Source organism: Aythya fuligula, chromosome 11 (assembly GCF_009819795.1).
Source record: "Aythya fuligula isolate bAytFul2 chromosome 11, bAytFul2.pri, whole genome shotgun sequence".
Taxonomy (NCBI): Eukaryota; Metazoa; Chordata; class Aves; order Anseriformes; family Anatidae; genus Aythya; species Aythya fuligula.
Genome location: NC_045569.1, coordinates 13114383 through 13131907, shown reverse-complemented (window position 1 = coordinate 13131907; position 17525 = coordinate 13114383). Strand labels below are relative to the sequence as shown.

Genomic DNA, 17525 nt, shown 5'->3' with positions numbered 1-17525 from the left:
CTTGGGAGCTTGGTATCTTAGGAAAGGGTGGCCTTAGGAAATGGGAGATCTCAATGACCTCACTGAGGGAAATAAGGCAAAATCTGTCCTTCTTCCTGATGTCCTTATCCCAACCCATTTTCATTTCTTCTCTCTTACCATATGCACAACTTTCTCTAAACCTTGTCCTCATTTCTCCCTGCTGTTTTTATATCAGAGTGTAGGTTTGCAGCCCAGACTCACAGTCTAAGCAATATGTAGCCAGTTAGGAATTTCTACCACCTTCTACATTAAAGTGGAAAGCAATGCCAGCTTGCATCAGTGGCATACACAGCCCTTCTCTGATGTTCTTGTGAGGTAATTTGAGGCAACTTCTCCCTTTGGGAAGGTGAGCTTAGATACTTGTTAAGAAAATAGTGTAATAAAAGGTTAAGTAGCAGAGAAGAGCTGATGTGTGTTGGAGAATACTTGTAAGCCAAGCTCACGGGGTCGCTAAATGCTAGAGAAAATTAAAAAATACTTGGAATACTTGTGAGTTGAGTGGGCCTTGTGTCCAGGAGAGCACCTTGTGAAACGAGTGGGAGTCTGGAAAGAGCAGAGGGGAGAATGAGGAGGCAGACTTGATTTCTGAGCCTGTCGGAGGTGCACAGCAACAGATGGCTGCAGTAATCAGTGCCTTGTGGGGCGTTTTGCACCCGAAGGTGGTAAGGGAAGATGGGGAAAGTGAGTAAAGGGGGATGGAAAGGACCTTTCAATTATTTTAACAAAGTAGTAGTAGTGAGTTTCTCTGGGCTTTAGAATAATCCAGTGCCAGAAAATTAATTTAAGGGACTAAATAGCATTGTTTCTTGTCTAATTCAATTAGAGATTGATCTCCAGTTGCCACATTAAGAGTAGGCTATAAAAGTTAATGACATTTCTATGTGCATGTTACGTACTATGCTAGCCTGTCTTCCCGCACCCCTGGGATGCTTACATCCTATTTCTTGGCTCCCTCAAGCCATGTATAGGGCAGCGAAATTCACAAGAGACCAGTGTTATGCCTTGCTGCAGCTCATCTGCATGAGTCTCACGCAACTCTCAGAAGCAAAGAGCCTCCAGACACCAGTGAGACAGACGCAGGTAGAGGCAGCAGCATCACCCCTGTTAGCTGGTGACCTGGGGTTTGTAGGATTGCCCCCAGGCTGCTGAGAGAGTTGGGTACTCCACTCCTGCTGTCCCAGGGGCAAGCAGACTCTCAGCTGGTTAGGGCAGGAACTCTTTGACACTGTTCCTTCGATCCTTTAACCCACCTGGGTGTGGGCCCTCACTACAAACACCTGCGACAGCAGCAGTGGCACTGTGGGGCTTCTCCTGGTGCCAGAAACAAACCCTTGCCTGAGGCTGTCCTCAGACAGACCCCAGAGGCGCACGTGCATCAGGCTTTCTGCAGGCCTGGCTCAGTTCATGTGCCATTCCTCCATTCCTCTTTCTTTATTCCAGCAAATCCACGTTCACCTTTCCAGGCAATAGCTGGGACTCGTGTACCCATCGCTCCCCCCTCGGCTGCTGCCTGTGGCTCCCCTCCTGCCTACATGGTCTGGAGCAGCTTCCAGCGGGCACAGCAAAGGTCTGGACTGCCTGGCCGGGGGGCATGTACCAGTGTTATGTTCCATGCAAACAATAGCATTAATGAGGTACATCCTGGTAGGGGCTGTGAAGTAGACACAAACCAGCTGTGGCTCTAGTTTCATATTGAATTGTCATATGGCCCTTTTGTGTCATTCCTAATGTATTCCACAGGGCCTCTTCATAAAGGTTTAAGAAGGGAAGAACAGTCCCTGCTGTGTGTATACATAGCAATTTTCATTTAAAAAAAAAAAAAAACTCTCTAACTTTTCTATTTCTGTGATTTGATTTTCTTTTGTAGCAGATAAAAAAATGATGGCCTCAGCATCCACAGCAGGAAACCAGCAGCTTTACTCACAGGGAAGCCCGTTTCAGCCAGGACATTCAGGAAAGACTTTCAGGTACTGTAGTCCAGATCCTGAGCATATCAGCTGGTGACTGAGTGGGGGCTGTTCTCTTTCAATTTGGTGGAAACTAAACTGACCAATATTGAAAGGGCTTTCTTTACATTTACGAACTTTTCTTTGCGTATGCTTCACTCCTACATGTTGTTTCAGCATTTGGGCTAGGCTTACAAGCTGAGAAGATTTGGATCTCTCTGTTAAAAATAGTGACTGGTAAGTCCAACTGGAAAAAGCTAAGAAACAGCAGCAAATCATGAAGGGAAGCAAATCTGAGAGGTGATGGGGAGCCTCAGAGATCCATCTGAGTAATGTTCACCTAACCTGGGAAAGTGCAAAGATTTGTTGTGCACTTGGGGCTGTCAGTACATCTGCAGGCTGCCTTGAAGGGCATCATTTTTCTATGACCCAGCCTCGTGTGGACAACACTATTAAAGGGAGCAGAGGGGTGCTTCATCCTTAACTTCTGATGAAGCCTGGGATGCAGCATGAACATTTTCCTAAGGCACCTTCGAAATGTATTAGGTGATGGTGTAACACTTCCAGGGGTATTTTTGAGTTATTCAGACTGCATGTTGTTGCCCACCAGCTGGCAATACAGATTTGGCTAGTTGGAAGTTTCAAAATTTGCATGCTCTTCCATTCACTTCTTGAGAGTGTGGTAACAGTGATTATATTTATCTTATTGTCCTTCATGTCACCATTCTGCAACTGTGACACTGAAGTTTCATTCAGAGGCTGTTGATTCCAGGAATTAGAAACCATCTGCAAATTATAATTTTATATAAACCATTGTGTTCTTAGGGTTATAATTGCTAATAATCTCAGTGGGGAGAAAAATAATCCCTCTGCTTGTTTTGTCCAAGTAAAAACCAAGAGTAACTTATAATACAATGCTTTCCTGACAATGAACTGAAATGTCTTTTAGTTGGATATTGTATATTAGTGGATGGTTGACGTGCCATCTTGGGGTTTGGCATGTGTTTTGTTCATTTCCTTTGTTCATTCCTGATGTTTAACTGTAGCTTTATTTCTCCTGTTCTATTACATCGAGTAACAACACAGACTAGCATTTTTACCCCTGATGAGCTGTCCTTCCTGAATGCTCTCCAGGCAGATCCATTAGGTTACTGAGCCCAGCAGCCTTTAGGCACTGTTTTTTTAGACTCATGGTTTCAAACTGTATGCTCCAGATGCCGTCCAAGCCCTTCAGACGATGCGACTTGCCAGTGTGGCTGAGAAGGTGTTGGCATTAGGGCCAGCGATCACGAACAGCTATTGTGTGCTTCCAGAGGTCAGCCAAAGTTAGATGGACTTTCTGGTTCACATTGCCCACTTGGGAGACTCCGTGCTAGTAAAAAATAAAAATAAAAATAAAAATAAAAATAAAAATAAAAATAAAAATAAAAATAAAAATAAAAATAAAAATAAAAATAAAAAGTAATAATAATACAGACGCTGCAAGGAATTTCTAGACACGCACTTTTAGGCAGCTGAAGAAAGGACAGCAAATCCCATATTCAGATGCCTGCCACATTTTGCTTACTACTGTGGGAAGTATTTAGTCAGTCTTCTCAGAGGATGCAGGTTCCTGTGTCCTCTTTGCTCAGCCTAATTTACTTCTTTCCTAATCTGCTCCCTTCTTTATCTGTAAAATGATCATGAAAATAGACAATAGCAATGGCATTGAAAAAAGATTGAACTGTTTCATTTGTTGTACAAAAGCATTTTTATATGTTGTCTTCATTTATATTTATTTAAATATTTATATAGAATATGTAAAATTGTGAATATACATATATACTCATATACGAATAGCATAAATGCATATTCACAATGTGTGGTTATATATATATTCAGTTGTTCAAGTGTTAAAGTCCTTTATATTATGTTCTTTCTGATTAGAAATGTCAGGGAAATTTCTCTGTAGCAAAATTCAGCAATTAGAAAGCACTAACATATAAACAAATTCTTTTGGAATAGAGTTTAATTCCACATGTGTAATTTTTTAATTCCACATTAATTTCGTTTTTTTTCTTGATTATTGTTTTGCATGAATATATAGCTATGTATTCTTTTTTTCACATTGATAGAAATGTGAATTAAAAGCTTTAATTTTTAATATATAACGCACACTTCTTCATTTTCAAGGTAGGAAACAAATGAGGACATATTTGTAATTATCTTTTTGTGCATCTTCATTTAGGATGGCATTTCAGCAAATGCTTAAATACTGTTGACTTTTAGCACAAATTCAAAATGAAGTACCTGCCTAAATACTCTCTGCAATCAAGTTTTTTTTTTAGTGCGTTAGATAATAAACTTGGATGGAGCTAAGTGTTTATGTACAGTGTGCTAGATTACTTTTTTTTTTTTTTACTGGGGATTATAGAAGTTTAATTCAAAATAATTTTGTTGTATGTATCTATTTGAACCTTCATTTTAGAATGCCAATAATCTTGATAGTTTTCTAGTGGTTCTAATTAATTTTTTAATTAATACAGGATGAGCAATTAGTTTTACTGAGATAATTATCAGGATTTCAGTATCTGGAATGCTATTTGTGCATTGAGAATATATCCTACAAGCTGGGCACTGTTTCTGTTTCTTTAGTTCATCTGTGGTACATGTGCCTGGTGTGAACGACATCCAGTCTTCTTCATCAACAGGCCAAAATCTGACACAGATATCTCGCCAGCTAAATCAGAGTCAGGTGGCCTGGACAGGAAATCGCCCACCATTTCCAGGACAGGTATTGATTAAAGCTGTTCTGTTTTCATGGTCATTAGAGATTTGCAATCCCTCTTCTTTTTACAAAGGGATTAGTAAACTCCATTTATACTGTGATTAAATGTACTGTGTTTGGTTCTCAGAGGGAAATCTGTTCCTCCACTTCTGTTCCTTGACAGGTTATAATAATTTGAGACAGCAGCCCTATGTCTAACTGCATTTAGTTTGTAATAGTGTTCATAATAGCAGCCATCACTGTACTGACATAAATCCCAGTAGAGGTCTCCTGCATTTATTTGTATGTGTGCACTGAATGAAATAAAAGAGGACAGCTGCTGTGCGTTAGTCTTAAGCTCACTCCTTCTTTCTTTCTCGGACCAAGGTCTAGCCCCCAGCAATGTTACCCACAGTTAGCAGCATTACCTGGAAGTGGTACATACAAATCCAGGCATGAATTTGGAGCAGAGGCTACTTAGTCCATTGCCCTTCCATTAACCCTGCCTGGTGCAGCTGACAGTGTTATGTGTACTGAAGGAGATGTGTTGGCACATCTTTAGATAAAGTGCCCCCCTTCAATAACATCAGGACTGCATTAACCCAGAAATCACCTCTTGTTCTGGGTAACAAGAAATAAACGTGTCAGAACTCTGTTAAAGACAAAGAATATAAAATTACCATGTCTGATCCATTATTTATGATGTTCTTAATCACTGATTTTCCATTCTTTAATAGGCTAGAATGGCATGGTGGGGTGGGCACCCCACTTTTTGTGTAACTGAGTTATTTCCACATTAATCACATTGATGCTGCATAGCCCTCAGTGTGCCATGGTTATTCTGTTACACCTGCTTAACGAAATATAGTTGTAACGTTGACACTTCTTTTTTTTTTTTTGGAACGATATGGAGGATGCTAAAAATGGTGTAAAAAAATTACTCGTCTCTCTTTCTGTCCAAGTCAACGGAGTTTATATGTGAGCATGGGGAAATTGGAATTCATTCATCCATCCTAAACAAATAGAGTTAAGCCTTGCAGAAGTAACACATCATGCTCTCATTGTCATTGTGGAAGCGTTTCGAAATGTATGATGTATTAGGTTGGAACTGAGCTGAAGACTTAATAGCATCTCCATCATGTTATATGCCTGTTGGGATCTCTCTTCCTCCCCCAGGTCCCTTGCATTTGTCTAAGAGAGTAGCTTCACTTGAGCGCATTGATTGCCAATAAAAGTGCACATCATTAAAAGTATCTAGAGATGTAATCACCTTTAACTTCTATTTGTGGAACTGATTAGGCAGTGAGTTTTTCTTGGAACTGCTGGATTTGTTCGCGACGCGGGAGATGGGAAAGAGTTTATAAGCAGATTTTATCTGTAGCATTATATGTTGTTTTAGCACATTATTTTGGACAAGGCGCTTCACCTCCCTTAGTCTCAGTGTACATGTCTCAAAGCAGTCTTGCGGTGTTTAATCATTTGTATTACATTCTTGGAGATCCTATGACAATGCCATTATGTAGATGCAAATGACACCAGGTTGTTTTTTAATACCCTTGAACTAACTTGGCTGCACAATTAAATCAAAGTTAGACTGTTTATTCCCTGGTGATTCACACTCCCTCCCAAACCTTTTACAAGGCAAAATAACTTTGTTCCTTGTAGTTCTTAGGCAGGGAGAGAAAGCAGTTCATGAGCTTTGGAAACTTCTTTGGCAAATTTCCCCCAAGCACTGAAGACTCTAATCACCTGGAAACAATTTATATTCTACAAGACATTCACATAACTGATTTTACTGTGGTACTGCAAAATCAAAACATAGCAAATAAAGGTGAAGTCTTAGTAGCTGTTCAGTTTGAGATTAATCCTCGTAATAGAGGCAAAGGAAATCATGTTTTTGCAAGTAGCTCTGTTATTGAGTACATGCAAGTTAATAAGCAGGAGAGCTGTGTTGGTTTATAGCCTGTTGTGTTCCTTATGCAGCGATAAGTTGGCTTTGACAGAAATTAAACATGGCTGAGATGGGGATAATGTGCCTGTTTGCATCTGCAGAATTTATTAAGTCTTTGCTTTGCCTTGTTAAAATGTGAGTCTGCTGTGCTGCTCCTCAACAATAAAACTCATTCCTTTCTTATTCCCTTATTCCTCAGCAAATTCCGTCTCAGTCTGGGAAGGCTCAGTCATCTCCATTTGGGATTGGAACAAGTCACAGCTACCCAGCTGATCCATCATCATACAGCCCTCTTTCCAGCCCTGCCACCTCTTCTCCAAGTGGGAATGCCTACTCTAGCTTAGCAAACCGGAGTGCAGGGTTTGGTAAGTTTTAAATGAGGTAGCACAGAAATGCACATAAAAAGGAAACTCTCCAGTAGTAACGTAGTTTAAAATCCTCCAACCTTTTCTTTTGGTGAGTCGGTTGGGAAGCCCAGGATGTAAAAGGGTTCTGCTTTCTCCTCTTGAGCACGGTGGACTGAGATGACATGGTCCCTCCGTGACACCTCTCCTCTACATTTAGTAGCCTTCAGAATGTTGTGACGTTTTGTGATATGAGGGTACTTCTTTCCTCCGTAAATTGTGTCATGATATATTCAAGAATTCCTTACATCACTAGTACATGTCCTCCCAAGTTGTGGCCAGGAGGTTCAGTCTCTTTTCACTTCTAATGAGATTACTTTCATGGAATGTTCAAATTTACATTCCTTCAATTTTTCAACTTCCCTGACTGCATAGTATCATTGTCCAGAGATGGCTTGCTGAAGTGTGGCTGGACACAGGATTTTCTGTACCTACAGTGCTGCTAAAAGAGTAAAAAAAAGAAATATGGATCTGTCAGTGAAAAGCACAGATGGAGTCCATGAAGGATGTTGTTGCTGGCTGATAATAATCTGCAAAAAGCATAGGTAGCATCATGCTAATGTGTGTAATTTTCTCTTCTCTCTTGAGAATACCATGGGAGCAGCTCTGCTGCAGATCAGCCTCTCTGAGAGCAGACCTGTGCTGCATTGCTTAGAATAAGTGCGGTTAAATGGAGCTCTTCCCACAGAGTTTATTCATGACTCCATTTTCATTTCCACTAGGCTTTGTACATTTGTTTATGAGACAGCCTTGCATTTCAGGCCTAAGCTACTTGGCAAGAACCCTTTCACCTAATGAGAAACATTACCTGACCTACATCAGTTTGGATGCTATTAATAACACAGCCTTCAGAAAGACGAATGTCTTCAACCTCCGGCTGGCAGTAACCATTTTGCTGAAAAGAAGCATCATTTGCCTCACTGACTTAATTTCAACTTATTCTTCCGCGAAAACAAATGTTGCAGCTTTCTTTTAAAGGGTAACTTAGATGAATTTTATTTTGTCCAATAGAGTGACTGTAGGATTTCTGAGTCAGCTGAATTACTTGTTGTGGTAATGTCAGTAAGGGAAGAACTATAATTATCTATTTAAGCTGTGATAGAAATACGTCACTACAGCTTGTTTACTCTCCTGTAAAATGTTCGCTTTATCTGTTTTGCGTGGCTTAGCTGGTAGTCAAAAAGACAGGATTAAGCATGCGTTCCTTTATTTGCTAAAGCAATGACTATGGCATAGTGATTGATTTGACATTATAGGATCTGGTTATCAGAGACGTGGCATAACGTGGTATGTGGAAATTTGGTGCAGGAAATTTGGCAGCTTTGGCAGAGGGTGCTGATAATCTGGAAGAACCAGATCTACGCAGCTTGGTTCTTCGCATCATTGGGAAGACAGGCAAAAAATAGTAGAAATGGCTATTAAAAAAAGAGAGAAAGAGAGGGGGAAAAATAAGGGAAAAGTGTAAGCCTGGTAGCAAGCTTTCTAAATAATTCTTAGAAGGGGATATTGTAAATAAGTAAAAGAAAATTATGCAAAAAAAAAATTAAGTTCAGGGCCAGCTTGTGCCAACCTGTATAAGTACAGGGTAAAATGAGCTCAGCTAAAGTGTGAGTTGTGACTGTGCTCATGAAAAGTGTATGTGTAACAGGTGACTGAATTAATGTGTGTGGCATCATGTTTTTTTCTGGCATACTGTTTAGAAAAAACTCATCTCCCCAAAGTCATCATTTTAAGTGTGTTTACCATAAAACCGTGTTGTTCCCATTACTTTCTGTGAAATTTAAATGGCCTCAGACTTTTAAGAAGCCATCAGCACATGAACAGGATAATAATTTGCTATAGGCTGCCTGTTAAATAAATCATTTTGCATCTGTAATATTGGCGAACGTGACAGTCCAGCACAGCACTCTGCATTTAGTACAGCAGTGTCTGCATTTAATAGAGCAAGTCTGTTGCCTGTTGATCTTACTGATTTTACATCTGTTTACAAAATCTGAAAGTGTACTTCTCAGATAAACAGGTAACTGTGCACCCACTGCTGCTGCAAGGATTAGTCTTTTAAAGCGACAGCATTTGGATGTTGCAGTTTGCTTAGCTTTTAAGTGAAATGGTAAATGTTGGTGACTAACAATGACCTGTGATTCTATTTGTGCCTATAAAGCTGTAGAGGGATGCTTGAAAATTGTCTTCTGCTCTTGGCTTATGGCGTCACGGTGCATTTTGCTGTTAACAATTCATCTGCCATGTCTGTGCAGCGAGGGCAGTGAGCTTTGCTTGCAGGTTGGCACCCACCCTGCCATCAGTGCTGAAACTGCCTTTGGCTTCCACCCAGCAGGGGCAGGGTGGCACTCAGGGCGCTTTTTTGGAGAGGCATTTGCAAACATGGGCATCAGGGGATGAAGCCTCCAAAGCAGGTCAGTGTTTTGAAGGAGCTGCTCTCTGATTTCTGCCTTTTCTTTCCTCCTCCAGCTGAAGGTGGCCAGAGCAGCGGCCAGTTCCAGGGGAGACCATCCGAAGTCTGGTCCCAGTGGCAGAGCCAGCATCACAACCAGCAAAGTGGGGACCAGCATTCGCACCCGCAGCCCAGTCAGACGGAGGTGTTCCAGGTGAGGAGAGCTCACTGAGCCCAAAGTCCCTCTAACAAGTTCTCATGGCCAGTTCGAATAACCATGGCTCTTGATGAGCTGGGGGGCTAGCAAAGCTTGGAGCAATTACCTTTTGCTGTGTGCTGCTGTGGGTTTGCGTCACTGGGGGCTGGTGTTAGCTACAACTGAGATAGTTTTGTTTTTTTTTGCCAAAGAACAGCATCTTTGGTGGTTTAAAATGTTGCTTTCCCTTCTTTTTTTCTGCCTATACTTAGAGCACGGGTATTTTGCAGTGAAGCCATAAAATAGTTCCACCTAGAGTGTCGTCTTTACCCTGGTGCTGACCTCTGAAATCCCAGTCAAGTCCAATTAGACATCAGTCTAATTCTGGATAGTTCCAGCAGGAAAGGAGTCTGATGCTGCATAGAAGAAAGCACCCAATGAGTTTTTGAGGCTAAATTCATTCAGATATTGGATGATTGGCAAATAATCTTCAGCTACCTGATTTCGCAACATCAAGTATTATTTTTGGCCTTCAACAATGGATGGAGTGGTCTTTACAAGTTAGCTTATAAAGTTGCTGTCCTTGTGTAACTTGTTTTTAAGTTAAATGAAGACAACTTGCAACAAAACAATGCAGATAAGTACAAAAAAAGACAGCTCAAGCCCCAAGCAAGGTTTAGAAGTGGGGCACCTCATTATCTTATTTGTCTGCAAGACTGGGCTTGTGCTCAGTTGCTCTCAGGAATGCTGCAGAAGAGGAATTAGCCTGAAAATGTTCCTTTGTGAAGCCATGGTTCATTCACACAGGAACAAATAACATCACTGCATCTAGAATAACTACCCGTCTTCGTGCTGCACGGCCAAGACAAGATAGATTTGTTATATCTCTCTATAAGCAAAGTTTAATCACTTTGCATGTATTTTAACCCAAAAGCATCTTCAGGATAATTCTAGCAGAGCTGATGGCAGCGTAGTTCGATTGCCCACAGAGATGCAGGGCTCCCCGCAAGCAGCATCTTGCTTTTGTGTCTCAGGCAAGTGCTGTGTCCCAGCAAATGTTTTTTGAAATTATGGAGAAGGAGTGCCAAGGATTAAATGGGAGAAAGGAAGAATTAGACTCACCTGCAGAGTACTTGGAGGTGAATTTGCATTTCGAGGGATTTAGGGTAATTACTGGATGTGATGAGAAAGTTGGATGAGCTTGATTGAAAGGCCTCCAAGAAGCTGCTTGGGCTGTTTGTGCCTGAAGCCAGCCCTGGGTTAGCTGGACATGAGGAGAGAGGCAAAACTCGAAAGAGGAGCTACCCTGCCAGTCTTTACCTGAGGAGACCTTGCCTCAGAGGCCCCAGCAACAGAAATACCTTCAAAGGGATGGAAATTTAAGCAGGCAGGGGCAAACAAAACTTCCCTTTGGCTGGGGAGGAATGTGTGGAAAGATAAAGGCTGACCCTGGCAGCTTGGAAACTGCCAGTACTGTCCACTACCTCATTCTCTACTGCTGATAGCATGATACAGAGACCTCAGATGGATTTTAATCTTCCTTTATTTTGGGGCTACTGCTCAGTACACAGCTGCTCTCAGTAGTTATTCCTTCACACAGCAGATCTGGTGAGCTTTCTCATTTGTTCTTTAGATTTTGTTTTATTGTAAGGATAATGATCCATCCATAGCAAAACTTGGCTTTGCAGTAAGGGCTTATTATTGTAAAGACTGACAGGAAAAGCAAGTGTAAACTCTGGTTTTCTCAGCAAGGGATGTCTTTTCCCTGTGGCTTCAGTCTCTGGCGGAGAGGAAAGGTTGAGTATTTTTGAAGCCTCCTGCAGGGACCTCACTTGGCTCAAGACACGTGGGAGCAATTACCATGAAATCCCATTTGTTCTGAGGAGTTTCTGCCATTTCCTCTGCCACTGCATGTGCAGGAAGGCTGCTTGGGCAGCTTGTCAGCCAGGGTGGATGTCCAGGCTTCAGTGTTCCTCAGAGGAGGAAGATCAGTAGTATGTTCACTAACAGAGTGCTACTCCCCAAACCCATGCTGACCTAGCAGAAACTCCTTTTGGTAGGATACAGGAGTGTGAGAGATGTTGAATACTTCCCATGTAGTGCTGTCCTCAGCGAAGCCATAGAGTTTGCTTCTCTCCATGTGTAACTACCCACTGCACTGGGAATTGTGTCAGCCTGGGACTAGCATGGGATGGCTCAGCTGTGGTTTACTCAGAGGAGCAATCTGAAACTTCTGCACTGCTGACACATCCAGCACAGAAAAGCTCCAGCAAAACCATAAGCAGCACGCAAACCTTAGCCCAGTATCCTGCAGAGGTCTGGTTTTATCTTATTTATCTGACCTTTGGCCTTTCCTGGTTTTACACTGAAGAGATGAAGAGGAAATGGTTTGTGTCTGGGTAACGTGTGAGAAAGTGACACTTCACTTTGATTTTTCCTTATCATGCAGGACATGCTGCCAATGCCGGGGGATCCGACGCAGGGTACTGGCAATTACAACATTGAAGATTTTGCTGACCTGGGCATGTTTCCACCATTTTCTGAATAGCTTCTGAATTGTGGAGCAGAAATGGAAGCTCTTCTCCAAGGCCCCTTCAGTGTATTTTTGGCTCTGCTTTTTCTGTGTTGCATTTCTGTAGAAGCTACTAAACCAGAAGACGCATTTCTCATATTTCAGATAGTGGTGTAGGGCTTGCTCTTACCTCCTTGGGGTGCGTCAGTGCCAACAGAGGAGCTCCAGCTCGTTAGTGTTCATTGACAGCTCCATTTTTTTTTTAATGTCATCTACCTCAGAGATCAAAAACTTTGCTTGATTGAAAAAAATAATCTCTGAGTCTTAAATATTTGAATGTGAATGATACCTAATATTTCCTTTTGAATGGTAATTTTTAAATAGATAATGAAGTAACAAAGACTAACAGAGAAAAGGTAAGGTAATGTCTTGTTACAGTGCCTACTGCTCAATTTCGATGCCTTGCTTTAAGCTTAAGTTTCTGGAAGCAGACACAGTATTCTGTTTTCTTTGATTCTTGTAGTTCTTAGGTCACTTTAAATGTGAGATTAAGCAACATAATGTAGGCCTCTCTCACCAGAAGATTCAGCTCCGCCTTTTCTAACTTAAACTTGAATGTGTGTACATTTTGGTACTTTATGTATATCTTGTGCTGTATGAAGTGATTTCCTGTACTGGTTTCTTTTGCCTTTTAAATAGGGTCCATTCTGGAGCATACTGAGAAGGCTAACAATATGTGGAGGATTTAGGTATTGGAGGAGTCTCCATCACTTCACATAGTGTTCTTACTTTTAATTCAGGTGGTTCTCTATTCAGAACAAGCATTTACTTACATAAGCTATTAGTCTGATTTTGCACTGAATTGAGGCCTATAACTCTATACGTTTCTCACTGGCTGCTTTAATTTCTATTGTTCTTGCTTTCCCAAAAATATTGCCTCATAAAAATGACTATGAACACACCAAGATCGTAATTTCTATATTAGCTGCATTTCTTTTCTGTGAAGTACTTTTTATACTGTGAAACCTCACATTTTAACAGTGCAAGGTGGTGGCCTAGTACAATGAAATCATTCAAGCTCATTCGCTGCAAGCAGTGAGATGGTTTTGTAGTGTATAATTTTTTTAGAGTGAGTTGGTAATAGATATCAGTTGGACTCCTGTCCACTGCATACACGGTGATAACTTGAATTTTTGCTTGGATCCCCAAGCAATCTCTTCTGTTAAACCCTGTTAACCCTGTTCTGTTAAATATGGGATTTTCACCTTACCAAGTGTTTTGAGGACTCTGACTATTCTGAATGCTATATGCTTTTCCACAGAGGTAAGTGAATCACCTTCCTCCTGAACTAGTCATTTACCACATACACTCATCAGAAATGTGGTAGAAAGTTCTTTATTTGGTATCTCATTTGTATGATGAGTTACAAGAGGTTGGGTTGAAAGGTCAACATTTTTATCCGTTTCTTTGGGATAGGAGGAGAAGAAATGGCTCACAAAGGACAAGGAGCCCAGAGTTCCTGTGTGCAGGGTTTCTGTGACTTTTGAGGTTGGAAAGTGGTAGTCAACCTTCACAGAGGGACAGGGTCAGCTTCCTAAAGCCTTTGCATGTTCAGGAGCCATTACGGACAGGCCTCGTGGTGAAAGACACTGCAGGCTGCTGGGCTGCAGCCAACGTGACACAGGGACACTGCTTTCACGTGTAGCCACAGGGTGCTTTTCCACATGAGTTTTCTTCCCCAGCCCTCGGGTAGAACAGCATGTAGTTTTCAGTGTCCAGGAAGAGCCTTTCCTACTGTTTCTCTTGGTAAACCTGGGACCAATCTCTCACCCTACGTGCAAGTGGGGCTAGGGACTCTTTTTTTTAGGAATTTTTTAAATATATATAGATGCAGTACTGCAGAGGCCTCAGGTCTCCTGGTCTGTATTTGTCTGACCAAAATCATGCTGAAAATAAATTAATAAAAAAAAAAGTCATATCTCTTCTCTCCCAGAGATAGGGAAAATACCTTCCTAGGTAAGCAAGCCATGTGCTTTAGCACTATTCATTTAAATACATGGATGTTTATTCTCTTGGAGCCTTCTCCCTTTCTGCCCATGCTGCTCAGACAAATGACTGCTCACTGAATTAGATAAACAAAGCTCTGCTGTCCTCAGAGTGAAATTCAACAATTTCTGTAAAAGGTGCATAGATGCTGTGCAGGCTGGAGGGGGATACAGTCAGCATCTGCATGATTTTGTAATCAGGAGCACTCTGTAGGATCTAATCACAAGGGAGAGAGCAGTAGATGAGCAGCTTATATCTCTGTGCAGAAGACACTTGATGTGATAAATTTCAGTTCTAAATTTTTTTAAAAAACATTTGTCTGTAAAGTGAAAAATGAATGAAAAAAATTCTGTTCCTCTGTTTCATTTAACCTGACAGACTGCTCTACTTATAATTTATTTTTGTTCCCTGAATTCAATTTAAAAATAAGATCTATGTAACTTTCTTTTTCCTAATATCAGCAATGATAACTTCCTCAGTGTATCATGTTTTTTATACTACTGTTGAAGGCTTCTTGTGTACCGAATTTGACTGTGCAGTTAAAAGTGCACTGTTAGCAGAATTTCAAGCATGTCTCCCCTTTTTTGTTTTGTTTTGTTCTACATACAGTATTATTTTTTTTTTAAGCCAGTATGCCAGAGGCATCAGAGCATGGGCTGCTGCTTATCTTGTAGAGCACCCCTGCCTTCCTGGTTGGGAAAGGGGGTGGCTATTCTGTTACAGGGCAGCCCGGAGAGCACCAGGTTTGGGTTTTCCTTGCGAGCCTTTTTCACCCTCATTTGCCATCCAGATGCAGAGCTTTCTTCTCATTTCCCCCCTTCCTTACCTCCCAGCCCGGTCCTGGCCATCACATCCTTGTAGCACCTTGCCATGCACAGGTGGGGAGGTGTGGGGCAGCCCTTCCCGAGCCAGTGAGGAGGGAGCGCTTAACAAGCTTTAAGAGTTTGGCAGCTTCGTGCTTCTGGCCAAGTGAACAAGCAAACTCAGCGCCTGCTGCTGCTGGGCATCCCGTGCTGCCGTGGCTGCGTGCCGCCGTCGTGTCAGTGGCTTGCTCCTCTGCAACAGCCTGGTCCCGGTTCTTGTGGCACAACGCGCCGTGTCGCCTAAGCTGTGCTGTATCTTTCTGTCACGTGTTTGGTTACTAAAGCAACTTACTTATACTATAGCTGAAGTTATGAGGTGCATTTGGAATGCTGACGTCTTTATTACGTGCCGTTGGTGTAACTTTTGCTGGCGCTTTGGCTGCCGGTTTCCAGAATTTCACAGGTGGTGGTTTTCTTGTTTCTTTCATGGTTTTTTAAGCTGGAAATAAAGCTGTGATTTCTGATCGAACTGTGTTGCAAACACAGTGTTTCTTGAAACCGAATCTTTTGATTTTTAAACTGCAAATAATAATGGTCTGGGTGAGTTATTTCCTTGAGTGGGCATGTAGACTGAGATTTTAGATACTAAAATATTTACACTCGTTTATTCAAACAAGCAATCCTGTTTAACAAGAGGGACTTCATCACATTACTTATTACAAGTGCTACTGGCAGTACCGACGTTTATGCTTTAACCAGATAGTTCCATTTGTAGCTTTGTTGCTTTTTTTTTTTTTTTAAGTACAGTATGAAACTGTAAATACTTCTTGCAGTACTGCCTTTTTAACTCTTAATTACTTTTGGCACAGTGTTAAATAGTGTTGGATTTACCCAATTGCTATGACATATATTTTTATACATAGGTGTACTCTTTTTTCGAGAATAATACAGCCATTTTGTCATTAATGCCTTATCAGTGTCATACTGCTGTTGCTCTTTGTTTGCAAGGTATCGAGTGGACTAATTTCTAGTTCGGATATTTTCACTTTTCCTGGCAGTGCTCAATTTGGATTCAGGTGATTTTTTTGCCAGAGTCACATTTTTCACAGCTGTTGGCTGTGAGAAGAGGAGAATGCGGGCTTTGTTTTGTTTCTATTAATGGAGCAAAGAAAAAGTGAGGGCATCTAATTGTCTGTAGAAGGTCAGTCTTTTCATACTTTAAACCAGAGTGTATTTCATGGAACTGAGGACTGGGCACTGATTACTTTGTGTAGATTAATGGTCTTTAAAAAAAAAAATCTCAAAAATGGGCTTCTGTCATGGTTAGGCACTTGGTTACTTAATCTGTTTAAACTCTTCATATTGATGTGAAATTGTGCTGTGGATAAAGTGTATTTTGTACTTCTGAATGTTCTATATTTATGACTAACAAGTACAGAATCAGTTGTGTGTATGTATAACTAATAACTGCCTTTTTAAATTTCATTAAAATAAAAATGTCATGAGCTGTTGTTACTTCCTGTCTTTTTGTAAATAAGTAAGGTCTGTTGGGAATTATCAGGTAGGAATTAACCCTGAATGATAAGATTCATGGCAAAAATCAGAAGATCAGGCACTGATCTTTTCTTTGAAATCTTCTGTGCTGTGTGGTGGTGCATGGGAAGGTCCCCTCTCCTTGTACAAAGGCTGTCCAGAGGGAGAGGAATGTTAGTTTGAGATCTCAAGTTTGAAAGAAGTTCCAGAAAAGCATTAATCAACAGCCCTGTTCTGCTGGTCGTGCTGAGGTGTGTGATTTGGTATCTGTATTGTAGAGCGCTTCATTAGAGCACAATTGATTTAGAATTGATTCATAGTCTGTGGCAATTTTTATTCAGTCTGTGGCAATTTTTATTCAGTCTCTGGGGTGGCAGCACAGTGGTTTCTTTGTCCACCTTTCGGTCTCATTATTCAAAGTTGAAAAATACTTGTACCCTTCCCACAAACATTCCGGTGACCTTTCCAGACTTTCTTATGTAAAGTGCATTTGCTTTTCACAGTGCTTCTTCATTGTATTTATACTGTATTTCTTTGTCTTCTTGGTATTTTGTGAGCGGGTTTTACCTTGCTAATAAATCTAAAAAGCTGATGCCTTGACCGCCACAGGGAGCTGAAGATGCTGTGCTCCAGGGCATGCATTCCTGTTTCAGGGTAGGTGGTGTTTTCACAGCCCACACTTCTTTTTAAGGGCTCTGCCTCTGGAGAAGAGGCATGAGCCCTGCTGGGGACCCAGCAGGGACACCCACAGTCAAAGCAGGGCATTGGGGTGTCCTTAGTCAGATGGTGGTGATGAGGACAAGTTGAAAATGTTCCATTCACACTGTTTTGCTCTGAAAATTGGGTCTTCAGCAAAGCGGCATTCTTTTTTTCAGTAGGTCTTTGATAAAGGTATGCCCAAAACCATAAACCCCCAGAAATGCTTCATGCCTTCATCATGGCAGCTGTTTGTTGCTTTTTTTGTTGCATTTTAAT

The 17525-nt window shown here is 41.3% G+C and overlaps 1 protein-coding gene across 4 annotated transcripts in view; it reads left to right on the top strand.

The window, feature by feature from the left end:
• Positions 1-16303, top strand: part of ARNT2 (aryl hydrocarbon receptor nuclear translocator 2) — a 107466-nt gene extending 91163 nt beyond the window's left edge. For all 4 annotated transcript variants that reach the window (XM_032194626.1, XM_032194625.1, XM_032194623.1 and 1 more), the window contains 5 exons: positions 1889-1988; positions 4602-4740; positions 6864-7029; positions 9538-9674; positions 12106-16303. In XM_032194626.1, coding sequence (XP_032050517.1) covers positions 1889-1988; positions 4602-4740; positions 6864-7029; positions 9538-9674; positions 12106-12204 — 641 coding nt within the window. In that variant the 3' untranslated portion in view covers positions 12205-16303. The remainder of the gene's footprint in view (positions 1-1888; positions 1989-4601; positions 4741-6863; positions 7030-9537; positions 9675-12105) is intronic.
• Positions 16304-17525: the final 1222 nt, after the last annotated feature.